This window comes from Pyrgilauda ruficollis, unplaced genomic scaffold, assembly GCF_017590135.1.
Source record: "Pyrgilauda ruficollis isolate IOZ18807 unplaced genomic scaffold, ASM1759013v1 scaffold153, whole genome shotgun sequence".
Taxonomy (NCBI): Eukaryota; Metazoa; Chordata; class Aves; order Passeriformes; family Passeridae; genus Pyrgilauda; species Pyrgilauda ruficollis.
Genome location: NW_024513988.1, coordinates 216,678 through 236,579, shown reverse-complemented (window position 1 = coordinate 236,579; position 19,902 = coordinate 216,678). Strand labels below are relative to the sequence as shown.

The 19,902-nt window shown below is 36.8% G+C and overlaps 1 protein-coding gene across 2 annotated transcripts in view; it reads right to left on the bottom strand.

The window, feature by feature from the left end:
* Positions 1-19,902, bottom strand: part of ELP4 (elongator acetyltransferase complex subunit 4) — a 133,281-nt gene that overhangs the window by 67,395 nt on the left and 45,984 nt on the right. For both annotated transcript variants that reach the window (XM_041461740.1, XM_041461741.1), the window contains exons 8-9: positions 8,676-8,784; positions 5,878-5,984 (exon numbers count right to left, since the gene is read on the bottom strand). In XM_041461740.1, coding sequence (XP_041317674.1) covers positions 5,878-5,984; positions 8,676-8,784 — 216 coding nt within the window. The remainder of the gene's footprint in view (positions 1-5,877; positions 5,985-8,675; positions 8,785-19,902) is intronic.

Genomic DNA, 19,902 nt, shown 5'->3' with positions numbered 1-19,902 from the left:
ATTTTGATATCATAAGGCACTAAGTGAGGGTCAAGTCTTGTCTCATTGTCTGTTTTGACAACCTCAAAATGCAGAGTTGTTTTTTTCTAAATATCAAGGTATATAGATCAGTATGGCAACGTGTATGTTGTAGCATATGTGAGCTTATTTTCCTTATTTTACTGAATGTTTGCTCTAGAACAGCCAGTTCACCTAAATTTATAATTAACCAGTGTTTTGCCTTTTGTCAGCTCTCAGGTTCACTTATTCCTTTTGTTAACAGTGGCCAAAAAGAGTTCATTAATTCAACTGCATTTATTTACCTATTTACTCAACTTTAGAAATATCTGAGGAATATAATCAAGGTTATATTGTCTTCAGCCATTAATGAAGACTGCCTCAAATTCTCTTGGGAGAAGCTAAAAGAAGTGATGCTCTCATTGCCATTTTCTAGTTCTCACTTCAATTGAGAGGTTAGTAGGGCATGGATTTAAATATATACTGATTTAATATATACTGTATTTCAAATATATGCTGATCCCATATGTGCTGCTGACAGGGCTGACTTGTTCCTTCAGAAGAAATAGCCTAAGCCACTGTTTCTATACCTGCTGCAGACAAGAAATGACTCAGGGAATGTTTGCAGGAGCACAGTTGTGGCACTCAGTGATGCTGCCAGCTCCTGAGCCCCTTAGGACCAAACCTGTGCTGTGGTTTCAGTGAAGCACTGCAGACAGCAGCCCTGACTTGTCTCACCCACCTGTTTCGGTAAATAACCCCTGACTGTGGCCACTTGCACCTCCCTTTTGCAAATAAGAAGTTCACCACAGTGTAGTTTGTTTAAGACAAGCAGTGAAAAGAGAGACACTAAAAAGGAAGACAAAAAAAGTCAGAAATACAGAGATTTCAGATGGAGGCTACCTAAGCCACAGTTCTGTTTTAAATGGCCAAAATGACCTTAAAGAGTCAGATGGAGGCTACCTAAGCCACAGTTCTGTTTTAAATGGCCAAAATCACCACCTTAAAGAATTTGAAGTCACCTTCCAAATACCAGTGTTGGACACACAACAGACACAAGGAATACATGGAGTTGCAATTATTTATTTTGGCAATCATCAATTTTCTCACAGTCTTTTACTGCCAGATGAAGATGGGACACTATCTGAATGCTTTTGGAATCACATGTTTATTTTTAATTCTGTATAGGCTCAGTTGCTGGTTTTGGTGGTTATGTTTCCTTCCAAAGACAGAACCTTTTACACTGGCAATTACCATGGGGTAAATGAAATACAGAGTGCTCCACAGTGCCATTCTGCATCTGCCCTGCTCTGAGAAACCAGCCACAGGGCTCCTCTCATTTCTTCCCCTCCTGTTAGGAAACACCTCTCAGAAAGAAACTCCTGAACTTGTACATTAAGCTCTGGAAACTTGTTTTTTGCTGTGTGGCAATTCTTTAAATCATATATGACATTTGGCTCCAAACTGAGCCGGCTTCTAAAGATTTTTATTGTGGGCTGCACAGGTGGCGTAGCCAATTAAAAGAAAATATTGGCTGCTGTGACTTGTGTTTTGCTAAAAAAATGTATTTGCACAACAACTATTTATTAGACAAACTATAATATAAAAACTTCCAGGACAAAAGTTTTGTCTCTATACTTCTAATAATTGACAGTAACTTGAAGACTTTTAAATTCAGCAAAACTAGGGAATTAAAAAAACACCCTCAAAAACTTTCCTATTTGCAAGCGTTTATCTGAATGTATTGGGAGTTTTAACTTTAAATAGATAATTTCAGAGGTCTGTGTTGTCCAGACAATAACAAAGGGAGTTAATCAAATATGAATCTTCTCCAACTGTCTTGTCAAACCAGGTAATGATGTCCTGCCAGCCAAACTCAGAGGGAACATGTGAAACAAATACAAAAGTAAACAGGCCCTAAGCTGCCCAAGGGAAAGTCAGCAAGATGGCAATTTCAATCATTTGGAATAATACTAAAGCAGCCCTAGGCTTTTCTCAGAATGGAAACATGTCACTGTTACTGCAATATTTGAACAAATCAGACTGCAAAAGAAAGGAACACTTATGTAATCACAGCCGTGGAACAGTGCTTTACTCGATGGTGAGGTGGAAAATAATTAAGGGAAAATGTCCTTTTGGCAAGTAATTAAAAATCTACCTAAATAAGAAAGATAAACAATGTTTCCGTAGAAATTTGGAGCAGCGAAAAAAACCAAATTTAAGCAGAGATTCCTTAAGTCTTGACACAGGAGGCTTTGGAACAACAAATATAAAGTTCTGTCAAATAAAACTATGAACGTAATGGTCCTACAAAATTTCTCAAATGTTGATAAAAGTTACACTCAGAGCTACAAAGCAAGCAAACAAAAGCACTTCAAGAACAACTCTGCTGAACGGCCGCATTAAGACGAGCGGGTTGTCATATCATTTCACAGAGAAATCAAAAAATATTTCAAATATTTGGGGAACTTACCTAATCAGTAAACGTTCAGTATGTGTCTAGTCATGTAGCCATCTTTTAGTCAATCATCAGAAAATCAAAGGCAAATTGGCATGACTCAACCCAAACTTTAATACCGCATGATTGTGTCGTGTAAGCTTGTTTTGTGCGAGGGCTGCTGTGGTTTTAGCAGAGAGATTAACGACCGGACCTAAGCTGGCCTCCAAACCTTGCCCTGCTGATGCCTCAAGCCCTTTGAAGTCTGACCATCATACCTGGCAAAACAACAGTGGGAACTAGGCTGGTGTCAGATCTAATCAAGTTTCCTGCCTCAGCATAGCTAACTATGGGGTACACTAATTGGCCCAATTGCGGATTATACCTTTTGCTACAGATTCGAGACAATAATTTAGTCAAATGATGGTTTTTATCTCCTTCTAATTAAGATTCCAAAGTGGGAAGAAATAGGATTAGACAGGCTAACTTCAAAATTGTGTCCTTTAAAGTGGCATGCACATAAGATAGATCTCTGATAATGCTGCATATAGGAGAATATTGCTAGTAACTAATGTGTGAAGCTTTGGGAAAGCTTGAAATAGCTACTGCACCTTTTAGATAAACATGGCAATTTTCCTGGAAAGGTTCCTCTTCATAATTTATAAATGGACAATGAGCACTCATAAATATTCATTAAAATAACCATTTTCATCCTGAATTTAAAAAAAAAAATCTTTTTGGAAAACATTTCAGTCAATGTTATTTTGATGAAGAAGACACGAGGAAAACTGAAACAGTTAAAAGATTCCGGAGGCTATAAAGAGGCGGAGTTCCTCCCACAAAACTGCAATCTAATAAAATCGATTTGACATTCAACGTTTTCCACCTGTGAGGGCCAAACTATAAGGAGTTATTTAACTGGTGAGCAATCCAGAGATGAGAAAATCCATGTCCCATGCTCTTGTTTTAAACTCTAAAAAAAGAATGGTCTAGTGATGAAAATCCTTTTGGAAGAAATTTCACCATAATTCACATGTTCTGTGTTTCTAGCTTTTCTTATGCAATTTGATTTTAAAGTGGCATTTCAAGTAGAGGTCAATATTTTTATCCTAAATTGTGTATATAAGTACGTAGAATCTTTCCAAAAACTCTAAGGTACTCAATATGCATTTTAATTTCATATTTAAGCTACATACTGAAGTCCTAACTCATTGCACTCTGTAAAGGCATGCACAGTGCTTGCAATGCACACTGCTGTGCTGCTTTTTGCTCCTGCCCCCAGAACCAGCGCTGACTGACTGCTGACACATCACATTCTAACTGCAGAAACCCATTTTAGAAGACCTTATTCACATCCTTTCCTAATTCAACTTTCCCTTGCTCCCATTTTCTTACTGCCCTTCTTGCTCCAGCCAGCCTCTCTGTAGTCTGCTTTCCTTAACAGTATGAGAGGAAAAACATATCTATTATAGATTAGTGAAACGTGTACAGGAAGATCACAGTAGGACAGTGGTCTAACACGTTCAAAAAGGGACAGTTTGTGTCAGTTCAGCTTACAGAAAGCATATCTCTAACAAAACCTGAAGTTATTCAAAAGGGGCTGCAGCTGAGCAGCAAAGGCAGAAATTATACAAGTGGGTCATCTACGCATGTCTGAGGCAACAGGTTGTTTCAAGAGTTGCACTTCACTCCTGTTTCCAGTGTCCCATGGCTAATTCAATTCTTTTTACAGAGCCTCCTGCTAAGAGTTTTCTTTCCTTCCAAATTACATTACAGATTAGAATCTCAAATGCGTCTGGAAGAGAAAATTGTATTCTGAGAGAGGACTCAGGGATGAGAAACCACCCAAACATCCCAATTCACAGCTACAATAAATGAGCATTTACTATGCTGTGAAATGAGGGTGCATGCTTCTCTACACCTCTGAAACAGAGAGAAATCTGTGTTTTAAAACCAAAACCAGACTACCAAGGGTTTTGTTTCTACTGTACCGCTCAAAAGCAGTTGTTCAAATGCTTTAACACTCACCATGCCTGGTTTCACTCGCTGCATTCTCTGGAAAGTGACAAACCTTATAAAGGAATTGTCTTGGGGGAAGAAAGCCCTCCTCCATGTGTTTGCCTTTAAGTGGCTTCTGAAGAGGATACCTCTAGTTGAGAAACTTCTAGCACTCACGCAGAGATGACCTGCATGAAGAACTGGCTGCCTGATTAACTATTAACTACTTTCAATAGGATTAGATAATTAAAGACATTGATGACCATTAATTAGGAGGAGGGCACCTTAATTTGTCACTTGATAGGGCCCTTTCAATGATTTATAGGTTAGGGCTACTTGCAATTGTGAAGGGGAGGGGGCAGTGAAGAGAGAGAACCCTTAAGTTACCTTATCAAGTGGCCAGCTAAAAAGGGCAGAGGGTCAAATAAGGGCCAAAGTGGTCACTTAAGGGTGAAGTCCCAAACACCAAAGCAGTGCCAAGCCACATTGACCAGCATTTGGTGATGGAGTAAAAAATATGCTAATTTATTGGTGGCAATTCTCTCTTTTTATGGTTTCAAGCAGTTAAGACAAGTGGCCTGCTTAAGAGCTTTTCATTTGAAAAGAGATTAAACAAAATGGTTTGTCAGGGATGCTTGGCTGTTTTATGTCTTTGTTAAAAAAAAAAAAAAAAAAAAAAAAAAATTGCCCAGACTGTACCGATGACTATTGCATCACCCTGAAAGCCATCTTCCATCTCTAAGCATCACTTGGTTAATAAATACATCAGCTCTAATTGCTTAATAGTGCTATGTTCATTTGCTCTTTAGCAAGATTAAAATGAAATACATCTTTTGTATAACTGCCTTCTATCAGGACTGTCTGCATAAAGGTCACAGAAAAAAGTTTAAATTTAGTAGGAAATTTACTTAAGGACATTAGTGTAAATGATACTGTGTTTAAAATGACATAAAAGAGCGAAAGGTGATTTCAGTAATGCAAAGAAAATGGTTTCTGAATACTGATAAGGACACTTATCCCCCATACCACACACAATTTTAGGCAACATTATACATTAAAATCCCTCTACTGGGGTAATAACATGTAGCTACTTTCCCACCCACTAACATAAGTAAGAGCAAGTCATTAACATTTAATTAAATATGCTCCTGACATCCTTAGAAACATGTCATGCTTTGTTATTGAAGGTTGTGGCCTACTTTCTATGTACATTTTAAACCAAAATAAAGTATTTATAGCAGACCGATTGAGTGCAGCAAACGAGACATTTTTAATTAGAAGGCATATTACAGTATTTTACAAACCCCTTCCGAACAGCAAAGCCAGAACGAAATGAATTGACATCATCTGATGCATGTTTTATGTATTTCAACAAAACGAAACAGAAGAGATGGGATTAGCTCCACCTTTTGGGTTCTAAACAGTGAAACAACGTTTTCTCTTACCTCGATGGTGAACTGCTTCCTTTTTAATCTAAAAGCAAGGTCCTTCGTGTCTGACACATCACAGATCAAGCTATTAAGCCGAGGAATCTGATGTACATGAACCAAACCTTGTGGAAAGAAAGAGTAAAGGAGGGGGGGAAAAAATAATTTAAGGAAACGCTGTCATCCAGATGCATAAATTAGAGTCTTACAGCAGAATTCTGTATATTTACACACACTCATCCTCCCCTTTTTAAACTGGAGCTTACTACCAGGAGCAATGAAGCAAACGGCGCGATTATGCTCAAGTAATCAAGCAGAATAAGATAAACACAAATCCTTGCGCGAGGAAAACTAATTGCACTTGGGTACAGGAGTACAGATGTAAAGAGCCATCTTAATACTTGTCAAAACTACAGCCGGTTTGTGTGTGATTTCCCCTCGTATTTACAGTAAGCAAATGTGGCTATCACCTTGCACGCTGCCCACGGCACCACGGAGTGATCTTTATTTTATTAAATGCACCAGTAAGCAGCCAGCAAAACAAGGCTCATGGGTTACTGATAACCACTGAAGCTCTAATGAGAATTCCTTCCTTCCGTGCCTTGGAAAAAAAAGTTTCTGGGGAATCCCGCTCCAGGTGACGCTTTTTAATGATTTTTAACCCCCGTGCCACCCCAGAAGAAAGAAATTTTCCTCCTGCAGGAGATTTCTGGAGCTGCTCAGATGTTTTTAACAGCACTAGGTGCACTGCAAGCTCTGTGTTCTGTCAGCTGCAACTCAGGCTGATTTTTTCTGACAAGGACGCTGGATGGTTTTTGTGCAGCCTAATATAGTCTCTGAACAACCTAAGGGTGATTTTCTACGTCTGAAAACCAGGAAAATTCTACAGGGCTTCTCAATTACTGGCCTATATTTGCTATTCATAAAGCCAGCGTCTAAATGGAAATACTGAACATTTAGAGAAGGTACCTGACTTCAAAACGGCAGCTGTGAGAAAATCCCCAAATATTAAAGCCCTTTTTTAAAATAAGGCAAGTATTTTTTCAGGCATTTATTTATTTCTTTTACAGGAAGTTTCCTAAAATTGAAATACTTTAAAAAGCAGCATTTTTACAGGCACTAATTACAAAAATTCTCAATAATATTAGAAAAGTGTTATTACAGTTTAAAACCTTCTATCCTTGCCAGTGAATTAGAAGAATTATTTGTTAGGTTTTGAGTACAAAATCTAATTATTACATATAGGAACAGCAGGTATAACACAGGGTTTCTTATATACAGTACCCTAGAAATTTTATTTAGGGGTCATCTATATAATTCTTTTTTTATTTTGAGGCTTTTCAAACAATTAAATTTGCAGGCAGCTTAATAAAATTATTAAGGAGGACTCATTAAATAATGCAGTAACGTAATCAAACTTCTCCAGAGTAATGTCAAAATCTGTCATCATCTGCAGTAAATAAATACCTTAAAATACGTTCTTAGGCAAAAAGAATCCACAAAGTTAAAACCATTAGAAATACCTCTTTTCAGACTGTTAAATTAAGGTCGTGCAAATCTCAAAAGCTATGTATATTGGCACATAATTTGTATTAAACAGCACCAGAAATGGCTCAGCATACATTTTTAGAGGAAACCAGGCAGTAACTGCTAAAACACACATTGTCCTAAAGGATCTCCTCAGTAATGAAAAAAGGAGTATTAAATTGACAGAATTATGTTAGCATAAACAAAGGCCATATCACGATTATACAGTTGGAAAAATAATTAGGCAAATTTTTCCAGCTTTTGTTCACGGCTTCTTTTTCATTCACCTTTTTTTTTTCAGATAATGAAATGTGCACTACTTTCACAGTCAGAAAGATTTTTCTCTGATTTATTAATTACAGCTTGCATACACACAGTGGTGTTTCAACACCATCTTTGCTTTTTTTCAGCATACTCCATACATTCTGCTAGGGAAAACTGTCACTGTCATGTGTTTACAGCAGATTTCAGATAAGCAGTTTACTTTCAGCTAAAGGTTTCCATGGAACTACAGTAATATCACAATAATTAAAGCTGTAATTTATGCACAGTCTGAGCACTGCTCTGGATTAGCTAAAACTGTTATTGGCTGCTTTGGCTGTGCACAACTTCTAATATAATTTTTAAAATTTAAATAGTTCCGCTGCAACAGCTGATAAAAATCCTTGGGAAACAAAAAGCAAGATTAAGCAGCATTACCCATTTTGAAGATAAAACACTTGAAAGGCTACATGACTTTTTAGCAAAATCAGTTTCATATTTTACGTGCCCGCATTCATTTCCTTAAAAGTGCAAGCGCTGTAACCTACAGCTGACAAAACAGAACATTATTTTTCAGACAAAGCCTACCCAGCACATAATTCAGCAGTTTATTCACCTTACTAACTAAAAGACATGTTTTCCCGTGTTCTCAATTTACAGCTTGGCAGATCAGAAAGTATTGATTTCATGACAAGTTCAGCTCGCTGGTCAGATGATTGCCAAGCCTGCCCTGCATGTGAATTCCCCAAAGGCTGCCTGGTGAGATGTACATCTGATTGAGCCATGCCTCAGTAATGCAGCTTGACAACATGCAAGGAGTTGCCATGTTTCCTTTGCAGCCCTAATGCACTTCTGCTGCAAATTTCCCTAACTCAAGGCTGCTTAGGCAAGGGGAAACACTTAAGAGGTATAATTCCAAAATGAAATCAAACGCTGCTTTAGAGCAGATACCCAATTGGAGGGTGAGCTGCTAAGTGCCCCAGAAACACCCAGGGCAGACTTTTTGCCTTGCTGAGGATGGAACTCACCGTGGTAATCCTTGTACAATGGATTGGTTTCTCTCTCAGAGCCAATAAATGATTCAAGACCAACCACCATATCTGACAAGTTTGTTACACGTTCCATAATTGCTTTATTCTGTAAGACATAGAAACAAAATACACATCCTACGTGATGAAAAAGGTAATTAATGTGCATAGAGCAAGCCTTGGTCTTCTCAGTGACAAACTGTGGGGGGAAAATAGGTCATCAATACTTGGAAATTATGTTAGAAGGCTTTTTTTCTTAAAAAAAAAAATTAAAAAATAATTCAAGTATGTGTCTAAAGAAAACAAATATTTGACAAGGATAACTTAGCACTAAATTAACATTTCCCTACATCTTCCTAAGAAGCATTTGCTCACATCAGCAATATTTATGAGCCATGTATTAGGCTTATCTCTCATTGATTTCTGCTGCGAGTCTGATGCCCAGTTTTTGTCTGGGTTCTGAAAACCACGGTTTTTAGTACACTTAGATATATCAACTCTAATATTTTGAGCAAGCAGAACCCACACATTTATTCGTTTTGGCTATCAGTGCAACATGGAAAACTCATTGCTAATTTCTTAGCATTATTCCCCCTAAAAGTTTCTCTCTGCACAACATATGGCTCTAAAGCTTCAAGCAGCATTACCATTTCTCAATACATTTGTGATTTTTAAGTGTTGTCTTATGTCTTGTTCCACAATGTACTGTAAAGTGCCTTAAATAAGCTGTTTTCCACGTGGTTTTCTTTACTCAATTTTATATAGCAGAAAGAGACATTCAAAGGTCACAACAGAGATCTTCAGAGGTAAGTTAGAAAAAATGTTCTTTGATGATGTCAGTATTTAATGAGGAAAAAAAAATTCTGTGGTAAAAATCAAAATATTTCTTGAAGATAAGAAATAGTTATCTTAAAGGTACCTGGACAGCTGGGATAATACTCTTGTTCTTGGTGGTTGTAGGTGCTACATTTATCAAACCTTCAGGGGTATCAAGACTAATCACCTCAAAATACCCACTACAATTATAAGGAATTAGCTCTGCAGCTCCAGGTTATAGTTTTGTATTTTTTATTAATTTCAGAGTATTTTGTACATTTTGCATTTTTTTCATAAACTGTATGACTTCTGCTTGTTCTGAAAGGTCAATTTAAATACTGGTAAACTATTCCACAATAACAGTTTATCAATTAGGAGCAGAGGGACTAAAACATCCCCAGATATGTTACAATCTGTACTGACATTCAGGTTTATTAAAATGGTGATCAACCTCCCAACTATTTCCACATTTCAATAACCATTATTTTCTAGCCACAGAGAAGCTTACGGAGCAGACTCCAAAGGTGAAAATCTGCTCCTGTCAAAGAATAAACTGAACTCTGTTTTCTGACCTCTACATGAAGTTGTGGCCTGTCTGGCACAGCCCAATCTGCTCAGGCTACCAGCCCTAAAGCCACAGATCCCATGGTACCTTCCCACCCCCTCCCTTCCCCACCTTCTGGGCCAGATGGCATCAAATCCTGGGGAGGGGTCTCTTTCCAAAGCCTCTTGTGCACAGGCCAAGAGCATCCATCCCTGTGGAATCAGGGAGCTTCCATTTTACCCACAAACCTGAGCATGGAGAATGATAAAGTGGTGTCATCCTACAGAATTTCCTTTCTGAGGAATAAGAGCAGTGATGTGAGGCAAAAGGACACTGCCCACCCACCAATCCCTACACCTTGCTATTGTATCTGCCCCTGAAATTGTAAAGCTGGCTTGCGAATCATTTCCTCTTCTAGGAAGAGAGAAACAATATATTATATGTTAATGGAATCTTTATTCCATGGGGGCAATCACACAAAGATGGTATAAATCTAAATCTAAAGTAGTCAGTGACCTCTGTAATCCCACAGACCAGAAAATGCCATCTTCTGTCAGCTCTTCAGGAGGCTGCTGGATGCTATTTGTGTAAGTAAGAAACACAAAACTTTTATATAAATAAATAAACACTGATGATTCCTGGAAAGAAAGCTAAACTCCTGATACAGAAAAAATATCCTATCCTTTGAAAAAGAAAAACATTTGCTGTCTGTTGATGTTTTTGCTTACCAGTTTTGATAACAATGGGCTACAAAAACTGTGGAAAGAAAGGTGCTCAACCACCAGCAACACATCCCCATCACTGACAGCCCTGCAAATCGTAAGAATAGCATCCTCCTATTTGGTTTTAGTTCAAAATTAAGATTCAAGTGAGGGACAGCACCTCAATATCTGCCTAATATGTTGGGTTTCAGCTCCTCCTCCGAAAGGGTTTGTTTTCATAAATGGTGCTCTCTTTGCCCACGCTGATTTTGTTTTTGTTTTTGAAGTGTGTCAAAATATTCCCCTGGCTTAATGCAGTGTATCTCGGGAAATATTTTGCACAGTGAATGGCCACACCAAACAGACATTTGCTTATGTGGCATTGTTGCCATAGATCTGTATCTATCATGTATTTTGCAGTTTGCAGTGCTCAGCACATTAATGCCCAATCAAAGCTGACGTCAGCACACAGATAGTTGTGATGTATGGCACACTGACATAAACACACAAATCATGTTGCCCCATCTGGGCTGGAAAATTTAACAGAGCTCCAGATCTTCCTCCAGCCCCATACAAATATACCTCCTGCTTCTGGCATAAACTTGGCAGCTCTGGAGGGGAGCCAGGACATGGTTAGGAGGGAAGCCAGGAATGGTGAGATTCAGGGAAAGACTTTGTTGGCAGCTAGAAGAGGTATTGTTTTAAATTATATTAAAAATGAAAAAAACCAAAACCAAACAACCCAAAAAACCAGTCTTGGAAAGTTTTCAGTCTTGCTAGATATGCTGCAGTTTTTCTAAATTAGTTAGTTCAGCCAAAATATAATTATTCTAACAACATGGTAGCAATCCTGTTGTGCAGGCTGGGCTGGGCATCCATTCTTATCTTACTTTGTGCTACTGTTTGAGACAGACATTTTCTTTTAAGTGCAAACTCGCAATATTTGGGTTCAACCAAAGTGTACTTTCAAAACATGTCAAGAAAATCCACGTAGTGAGCTGGCTCTGGAAATGGGAGTTGCACACATGTTTAGGCAGCTTTGGGGAAGGGTAATTATGGAAAAAGATTGCTTTGTCTTACTAATTTATTTTCAGAAGGTACATAGCTTTGAGTAATTATTTGTGCACGTTTAAAAATATTTATTTACAACAGAAGCTGTTTAAAATGGATCGTGTTCTGTGTTTGAGTACAAGGCACGGGACTCCAAGAACACAAATTCATGCACAGCCTGTATGCTCAAACTTACACACTGAAATTAATATTGTGTGTTTCTACTGGATTGAGTTCTTAATGCACCACAATTTTATCATTACTACTATTAATCAAATCAATCTTGGTTCATCTGGATTCCGTATTAGGGAAAGAATCTGTCTTTTCTACTCTGATTTCCTGTCAAAATTTTTCTAACACCCAAAATCCGTCCTCTCGTTTTGTCAGTTGCTAAAAAATTAAAAACCTCACAACACTTCTGTAATGAAAATATTTAAATCCTCAGTCCTTGCACTGCATAAGTAAAGTCAGAGAATGGACATTTTTCTTAGGATAACCTCAACTCTTCTACATAGTACGTATAAACAAGCTCAAAATTTAAAAAGAAAATAAAGACCTACAATGAGATACAATCATCACCTATAAAATACTTGAATTACATGGACTTTTTGAATTTATTTGCCTTTTTATTCTGATTAGTACATTAAAATTATTTTAATATGGACTCACATCCTGCATTGAAAATAAGGTATTTTAAGGGCACATTTCAGAGAGACATTAGGCCTATATTTTGGTAGAAGGCTACTTCTGTATCTTTACATTCTGGTAATATGATCCCCACACTGGTTTTATTTTAAACCATTTAATTATGAATTAATACATTGAATCCTACTTCAATTTCATCACCTATAACTGCAAACATTGCTTGTACTGGGACAAAACCCAGTTTAAGTATTTTGTATGACAGCAAAGTATCCAAGGAGGAATTCAGACACTCCTCCCAAGCCCAGGTAAGATTTTAATTGCAGGCAACAATTTCTGTTGTTACCAACAGGTGAATTCAGAAATCCTGACATTTCATTTGAAAGAAGGTCTCAATAATAAACACCAAGCAAGTTCATGCCAAATAATATGAATCTTATGAAATGAAAGCAAATTTTGGTGGGTGTTTTCTTAAGAAAAGCTAAAAAGTTTTGGGTTTTTTTGCTGTTTTTTTTTTTTTAAATTCTATTACATTCTGTCATAAAGCTGAAAGCACCATTAGCACCATAGTGGTGACAGCCACACTGAACTATAATGTAACAGTGGTTGGATTTTCAATAAATGAAATAATCCTTGATCTTTTTGAGAGATTATCACACAGTGATGTGGTAATGACTGCACAATACACAAATATTTACCACTTGTCATTATTACTTCATCTCCAAAGATTTTACATTGGAAATATAAACTATTAAGAAACATGGCTTAAATATTTATGACCATTTGTTAATAATTACAGCTCAAAAAAGTTTCAGAATTACCCATAGATCTTCTTTTGGTAAAAGAAGTCATGTAACGGCCCCCTGTACTAGTTTTACAGAGAGATCCAGTTTGTGCACTTATTATGATTAATATTCACAAATAATAACAGGATAATAGTAGGATTCAATGTGTTAAGTATTATTACTGTTATTCACAAATCCCCAAAATAAATTACTAACAACTGCTCAAAAAGTGTGATTTGATAATTAATAAAAGACTCTAAAGTAAAAAATTCTGTATGTCTTCAAACTCCAAAGTGATTAGGTGTGTTAGTAAATTTCCTAACTGAATGTTGAATTTTGGATCTAAAATGAATGTACACTCAGGCCATGGTAATACAAAATGACATTAACAAATTTTGGTGTGCAGAAATCTGTACCAATCCCACAAGAAAACAGAACACAAATGTCATGTCTTTGCTGGAAGACTAAAGAAATAAACTGAGAGAATTTGCTACAAAGTACAACGCCTTCAGTGATGAGAAATCCACACTTGGGGATTCTGACTGATAAGGAATCTTCTTTTGCCCTTAAAGAACCCTACTGACTATAATAAAACTTAGGTATAATATCCTGTATGGCTGAAAAAAGAGAAACACTGATTTAGATTGATTTGTTTATAGGTAAAATAATATTATTATATAATATAGTAATTATCTATCTATATATAATATAAAAATGTTATTATATATAACACAATGATAATATATGATGTATCTATTATATATATTATATATTAATATGTTATATTATAATAGCTAAATAACATAGCTAGTTGCATTAGCTAATTTAAAGCAGTAAAGAATATCTTCGAAAAATTTTATACAAGTTGCAGAAGCAAAGAAAGGACAAGTAGTGAAGACAAGAGCAGGCAATGAGATGAAACATACTCATAAAAATGGGAAGAGAGTAACAAAGCATCTGGTGGTCAAAATATTACACAACAAATTAATTCCAGATTTTGGTTGTTCTCTTAAGGTTGCTTTTAATAACATTTGTCTTGATAGTTGTCTCTGCTGTGGGAACTCTGCATATTACCATGAAATGTCAGATGAAGGTGGATGACACTGTATACAGTTAATTTTGATAAATTTTCAGGAAGAATAGCGAGCCAAGAAATAAAAACTAAATATTACATAATTAAAAAAAAAATAAAAACCACAAAAACCCAAACCAAACCAAACTAAAACCAAAAAAACCCCCAAAAAAGTAACTTTGGATCTTCACTGAAGATGGACTTGTGCATTACCAGAGCAATGAAAGCATCTAAGGCCAGCAAACCCTGGCACCTTACAAAATCAGAAATATGTCTATTCTGCTACTGAAGGGCAGACCTAAAGGCCACCAATTAAATGAGAGCTCACTAAACACAGATAAATTAAACAAGTCAGTATCAGTTGCTGCTACAGCCTAAAAAAAAAAATAAAAATAAAAATAAAATTGAACCAAGTTTAGCAGTTTAAATCAAAATTTCCATCTGCTGATCTCCAAGTGCTCCACAAAAGACAGGCAAGTGCTGCATCCTTTATTTACAAGTCAGTAACGAGCACAAAGGTGTCTGAGAGCTGGCCAGAGCCAAAAGGCAGTCAGGAGTGAGCTGGGAGCCCAGCTCAGCCTTTCTTTGGTTCAGGTGTTGCATCCATGGATTTGGGGTAGCAGCAAAACATCACGAAGATGGTGTGGGAGTGGAAGCCCAGAAGGCTGGGTGCTGCAAATCCTGTTATTGTTAAAATATATGGTTAAAATCCTATTATTACAAAATCTGGCTGAAAGAGGCGACGGATGTGTTTAAGGGTGACACTTTTTGAGCTGAACCCTGTCCAGTGCTTTTCTGTGACTGAGAGCACAGGCTGCAGGTGACTGTGAGTGGCTCTGGGGCATGGGGCTCTTGCACAAGTCCTGCTGCACTGAGGAGATGAAATAAATCTGATTGAGCCCTTCTTCCACGCAGGAAAGAAAGAAATCAGTACAAGAATGAAGAAATCAGTACAAGATGTGGGCTAAGATGAGCCCAGCACCTCCCCTGAACATTATCTGGTCTTCACTAATGAGATTGTCTCACTGTTATAAAAGCACATAATTAGAAATCTATAGGTTATTTCTTGTCTTTAAGCATTGAAAAAAATGAACTGATCATTTGTGCAGATTCCTCTAGAAAACTGAACACAGAAAATATGCCATGCTACAAGTTGGTCGTAGTGCAGTATAAAACAGAGATGCAAAAGCAGTCTGAAGAGTGAGTCATATGACAAAAGAGCCACAACAAAACTGCCAAAATTACATATTTGAGACCAACTGGCATAACTAAAATCCTATGACTCCATTGGGAGTCATTCATCATAAGAAAAAGGTTCAGGAGTTCCTTTTGTTGCCATTTTCCTGAAAAAAAATGTCATTGCAGTTTTCTTACCAATTTAGAAAGGCTGACAGTCATTGCAACTTCAATTCTTTACACAGTGAATCTCATTTTATTCCCAGGTGACCAAAAAGAACCTGCACTATTACTTCAATTAATAGCACACAAGCATCAAAAGGAACACCTAACTGGTGCTGATAACCAAGTGGCAAGATTCTGAAATATAAAAACCACTTAAAAAACTAATCCCTTATCCAGTACAAAATTATAGGCTGTCATCAGGAGCAGGCTGGCAGAGCTGGGTCCAGATGGGAAACTGGCTGGGCAATAAGGAGAGGAAGGGTGGAAATGATGGGTGGGCTGGAAACGAAGGGGACCCAAGGCAAGACATGACTGCTCCCTCTGCTGGCAAGGGCCTCCCTGCTTTAATTTTTAACTAATGAGTAGGCATTTCTTTAATTATTTAGGATCCAGCCAATAAATAATGCAGAGTGCTCCTTCCTCAGTCTGTTGCTGTGTGCTTGCACATTTTTGAACTTATGGTGCCCTATTTCACTAGAATAATTTGCCACAGAATTAAGGCTCAGATGGATGTCTAATGGAGAGTGCCTGGCTTTATATTTTAATTCTTCGTAAAATGAAAAGCAAGATTAGGCTATTTAACCTTCAAAATATTATATTTTACAATGTATACTCGTTTAATATTTAATTTACACATTTCATAATATTACCACAAATTGCTTGTCATGTCTTACTCTAACAAAGACCCCTTTATGTAGCATATAAAATTAAACATTCTGCAATACAAACATACTAAATGACAGATGATACCAAAAATGTACCCTTCTTCCAGGAGTAAAATCCATGACCAGTGAATTCAGTGACAATGTTCGTATTAAAACCGAATTAAAACATGAAGATAAGCCATTCATGACTTGATGTGTGATATAAATTAATAGCTGCAGTAAGAACATTTAGGAAAAAATCTGTTCTAAGATTTTGGCCTACAACCAGAATCTCCCAGAACAGGAGGGATCAGCTTTTTTTGCCCACTGTTCTCATCTGAATCCTGGCTGCAAAGCTACTCCAGCTCCCAGCTTTCCAGAAGGCTCCATCCCAGGAATCCTCGCCTGCCATTTGGTTTGCTGATTTTAATCTCCCAGGACTTTCTTACAGTGGCTCCACTATGCTGAACTGGCACTTGCTCCTAGAAGTGAGTTATTATTAAACTTGTAGGTCAATTGTGGCACTAACAACTCTTTGGAAGCTTTCAGCCACGGTGTACAATTTGCTGGTCTAATTAAATATTAATTCTAAGTGTTACATTCTGTGGCTAAGAGCTTTTATTTTCCATCATCAGTCTGGAAGAGAAAGAGGTTACAAGGCTAATTTAATTTTTTTTTTTTTTCCCCTAGCATTAAAGCTTAACTACACAGGCACAAAAACATCATTAAAGATGCAGTATTCTTTTTTATTATGATTATATTCTAATTAATAGACAATGTCTAAACAAAAAGAGGTAGAACTGGATTCCAAAATTTTAGGATTTTTAAACAACACCAAAAGTTTCCATCAAAATGTTCCTAAGCACACATTGCACAGAAGCTTAATATTTGGTTCTGTGAAAATCACTTAAGATGGAAAATACATATGCAAGAATTTACACGTAAAATAGTTGTACACAAATATTTTGTTCTCTGTTCTGATTCTGAAAGAGAGCAGATAAACCCTATATTTAATGCTAGTCACAGGGCTTTTTTTTTTTTTTTTCCCCTCAAGAACCTGAACTTAAGCAAAAAAAAAAAAAAGCTGCTTTGGAAAAAATATGCTACCTTGCATTTTCTAAAAGAATGACTTGCTTAAAGCAATAACTTCTTTGCCCTGTATTATTTGAAGTCACTCTTTTAATCTTGACTTATCAGTGTCCAAATGGGCTCAATACATGAGCCTCCTCCCTTCTGCTTCCATAACAGTTGTGTCCATGTCTGGACACTGGGCATTATATTAACTGCTTAGTCCAGTAGCCAAAAGATTCCATATGCTTGAACAGATGACTATCTCCATACTGTGATGGGATATTTAACTGTTTAGCTCTAATGCTGTAGTTCAAAGATTTGGTTCTAACTCTTACCTGATTTTCACAGGCCAATTTTCAGTTTATGCACATGAAATGTAAAATAAAATCGCTGTGTTGTGTGTGCACTCGTGCACTTCTCCAGTTTAATTTATGGATTTTGGGAAAGAGGTTTTTTATTAAAGAGAGACGGGGAGGGTGTGCATACAGTGTCCTTCTAACAAGTAAAATTTATTAAAATGACAAGACCTTTTCAGGCATTCCACCTCAACAAACAGCGTGACTGTTCACCACAATGTAGTTAATTTGGTTAACAGACAGCTAATATGTGGGGACAAAAACAGGCTTCAGGTGTATATTGTATTTGTTTTTGAAATGGGTAGTTGTTACCAAATCAGAAGTGGTAGTGCCCGAACACAGCCTGTTGGCTACCAAAATCTCATTTTGTGAAACCACAAAAGACTTTTATTTCTTCTACAGCTTGATTAGCAAATACAGCAGCAATAAGAGAAATGAAAAATATACTGTTTCCCAAATTAAATTTTGAATAGGACATTTCCCTGAGCTTCCTACTCAGTCAGAATTTTAAAGATGCTTTTATGGATGTCTAAAAACCAAAAATACTCATACCCTAAAACTATGTGAATAACCCAAAATACCTGTCATAAACTTATGACTCTTTATACTTATTTCTACAGCTGTTAAAATCTATGTCTCATATACAACAAAAAGCAACATGCAACATTAAAAAGCATGTAACCATATTTCTTAGGCACAATGCATTTTCAAGAAGCAGTAGGAAGACTTGAAAAATAACCTTCCATCAACTATTTTAATCGCACCTGTAAGTAGCTCAATATTTATTACCTGACAGACAGTGTAAGATAAGAGGATGTTCAATCAGTAGAAAATATCAATCAAGTAAAACTTGTCACACATCACCTGAATAAAATTCATAACTGGATAAGTTTTTTGTGTCATTTTCTTGAAACCCTCTTCCAGAATAGTGTATTCTTATTTTTGTGGTTGAGAAAAGAGAATTTTCTTTTTTTCTTCATGCACTGTTTGCCATAGAAGTTTCATCAATAAAACTCCCAAAATCTGTGTAATTTAGTGCACTACAATTTTTTTCCTGTTACTCTGGAAAAACTCCACACACAAACAGACTTTTTTTGCAAACTTGTGTCTTTTACCAAAACACAGCCTTACAGGACATCATGAACTGTCCCACCAGGCTGCATTAATGAGCATTATCTTTGGATAAATGCAATTCCAAATTATTAAATCTAAGACAATGAATAGCTGGAATAATGTAACAGCCACACTGGTGCATGTGTATCACAGAGGGAAAAACATCAAGAAAAAAATCACTGTTCAGTGCTCTGCAATCACTGAGGAGTCAAACCAGACATGAGAATGCAGGGAAAGTGAACAAACAATAACAGCATTGCTGTACTACCTGAAAAGGTAAGTGGCTGTTTAGAAACAGATTAAGGAGGCAGCAGGAGAAAAACTACAAGCCAGAACACAGAAAATACGAAATAGGGAGGATCATTTTAATGTCTCACTAGCCAAAAAAAAAAAAAAGGATAATATATGAAAGGTAAAGGCAAAATTAAACTTTCTGAAAAAGAAAGCAGGTAGAGTCAATTTGTGAACCCCCTGTCACATTACAACATGCAAAGTATTTGGCAAAATACAGGAAAGAAAACAATTTCAAAAACACACACACACATACATATATATGTGCATAATTCATATACTTCATATAAAATCCAGAATGAGTCTGGGCTGAAAAGACATTGCCCCAGCCAAAAATCAGTACCACCTATTGTTTTATTTCTTCTTCACTCGAGTCACTGGTACTGGAGATTGACAGAGACAAGGTAAGTTATGTCACTACCAAAAATCTACTTTTTCATGACAAAGCAGGCAAGGACCAAGCTATATTTTTGTATCTATCATCCAGACAAAACTTGGATTAAATGTGATTTTGAACTTAGATGTCCTTCATGAAAATTACACATGTGAAGAATTTACTTGGAGGCCACCCAATTAATTTAGTTAGGGGTTGAACTACAACCTGGGAAGCAGAGGAACTATTAGAGTAGTACTAGAGTAGTTCAGGGAAAAAAAATTGGGAATTTCTACATCTTCAGGAAAACAGTGTGAATTCCCTAAGTGTTCAGTGCACTGACTTGAGGATTCGACAGATAAACACGT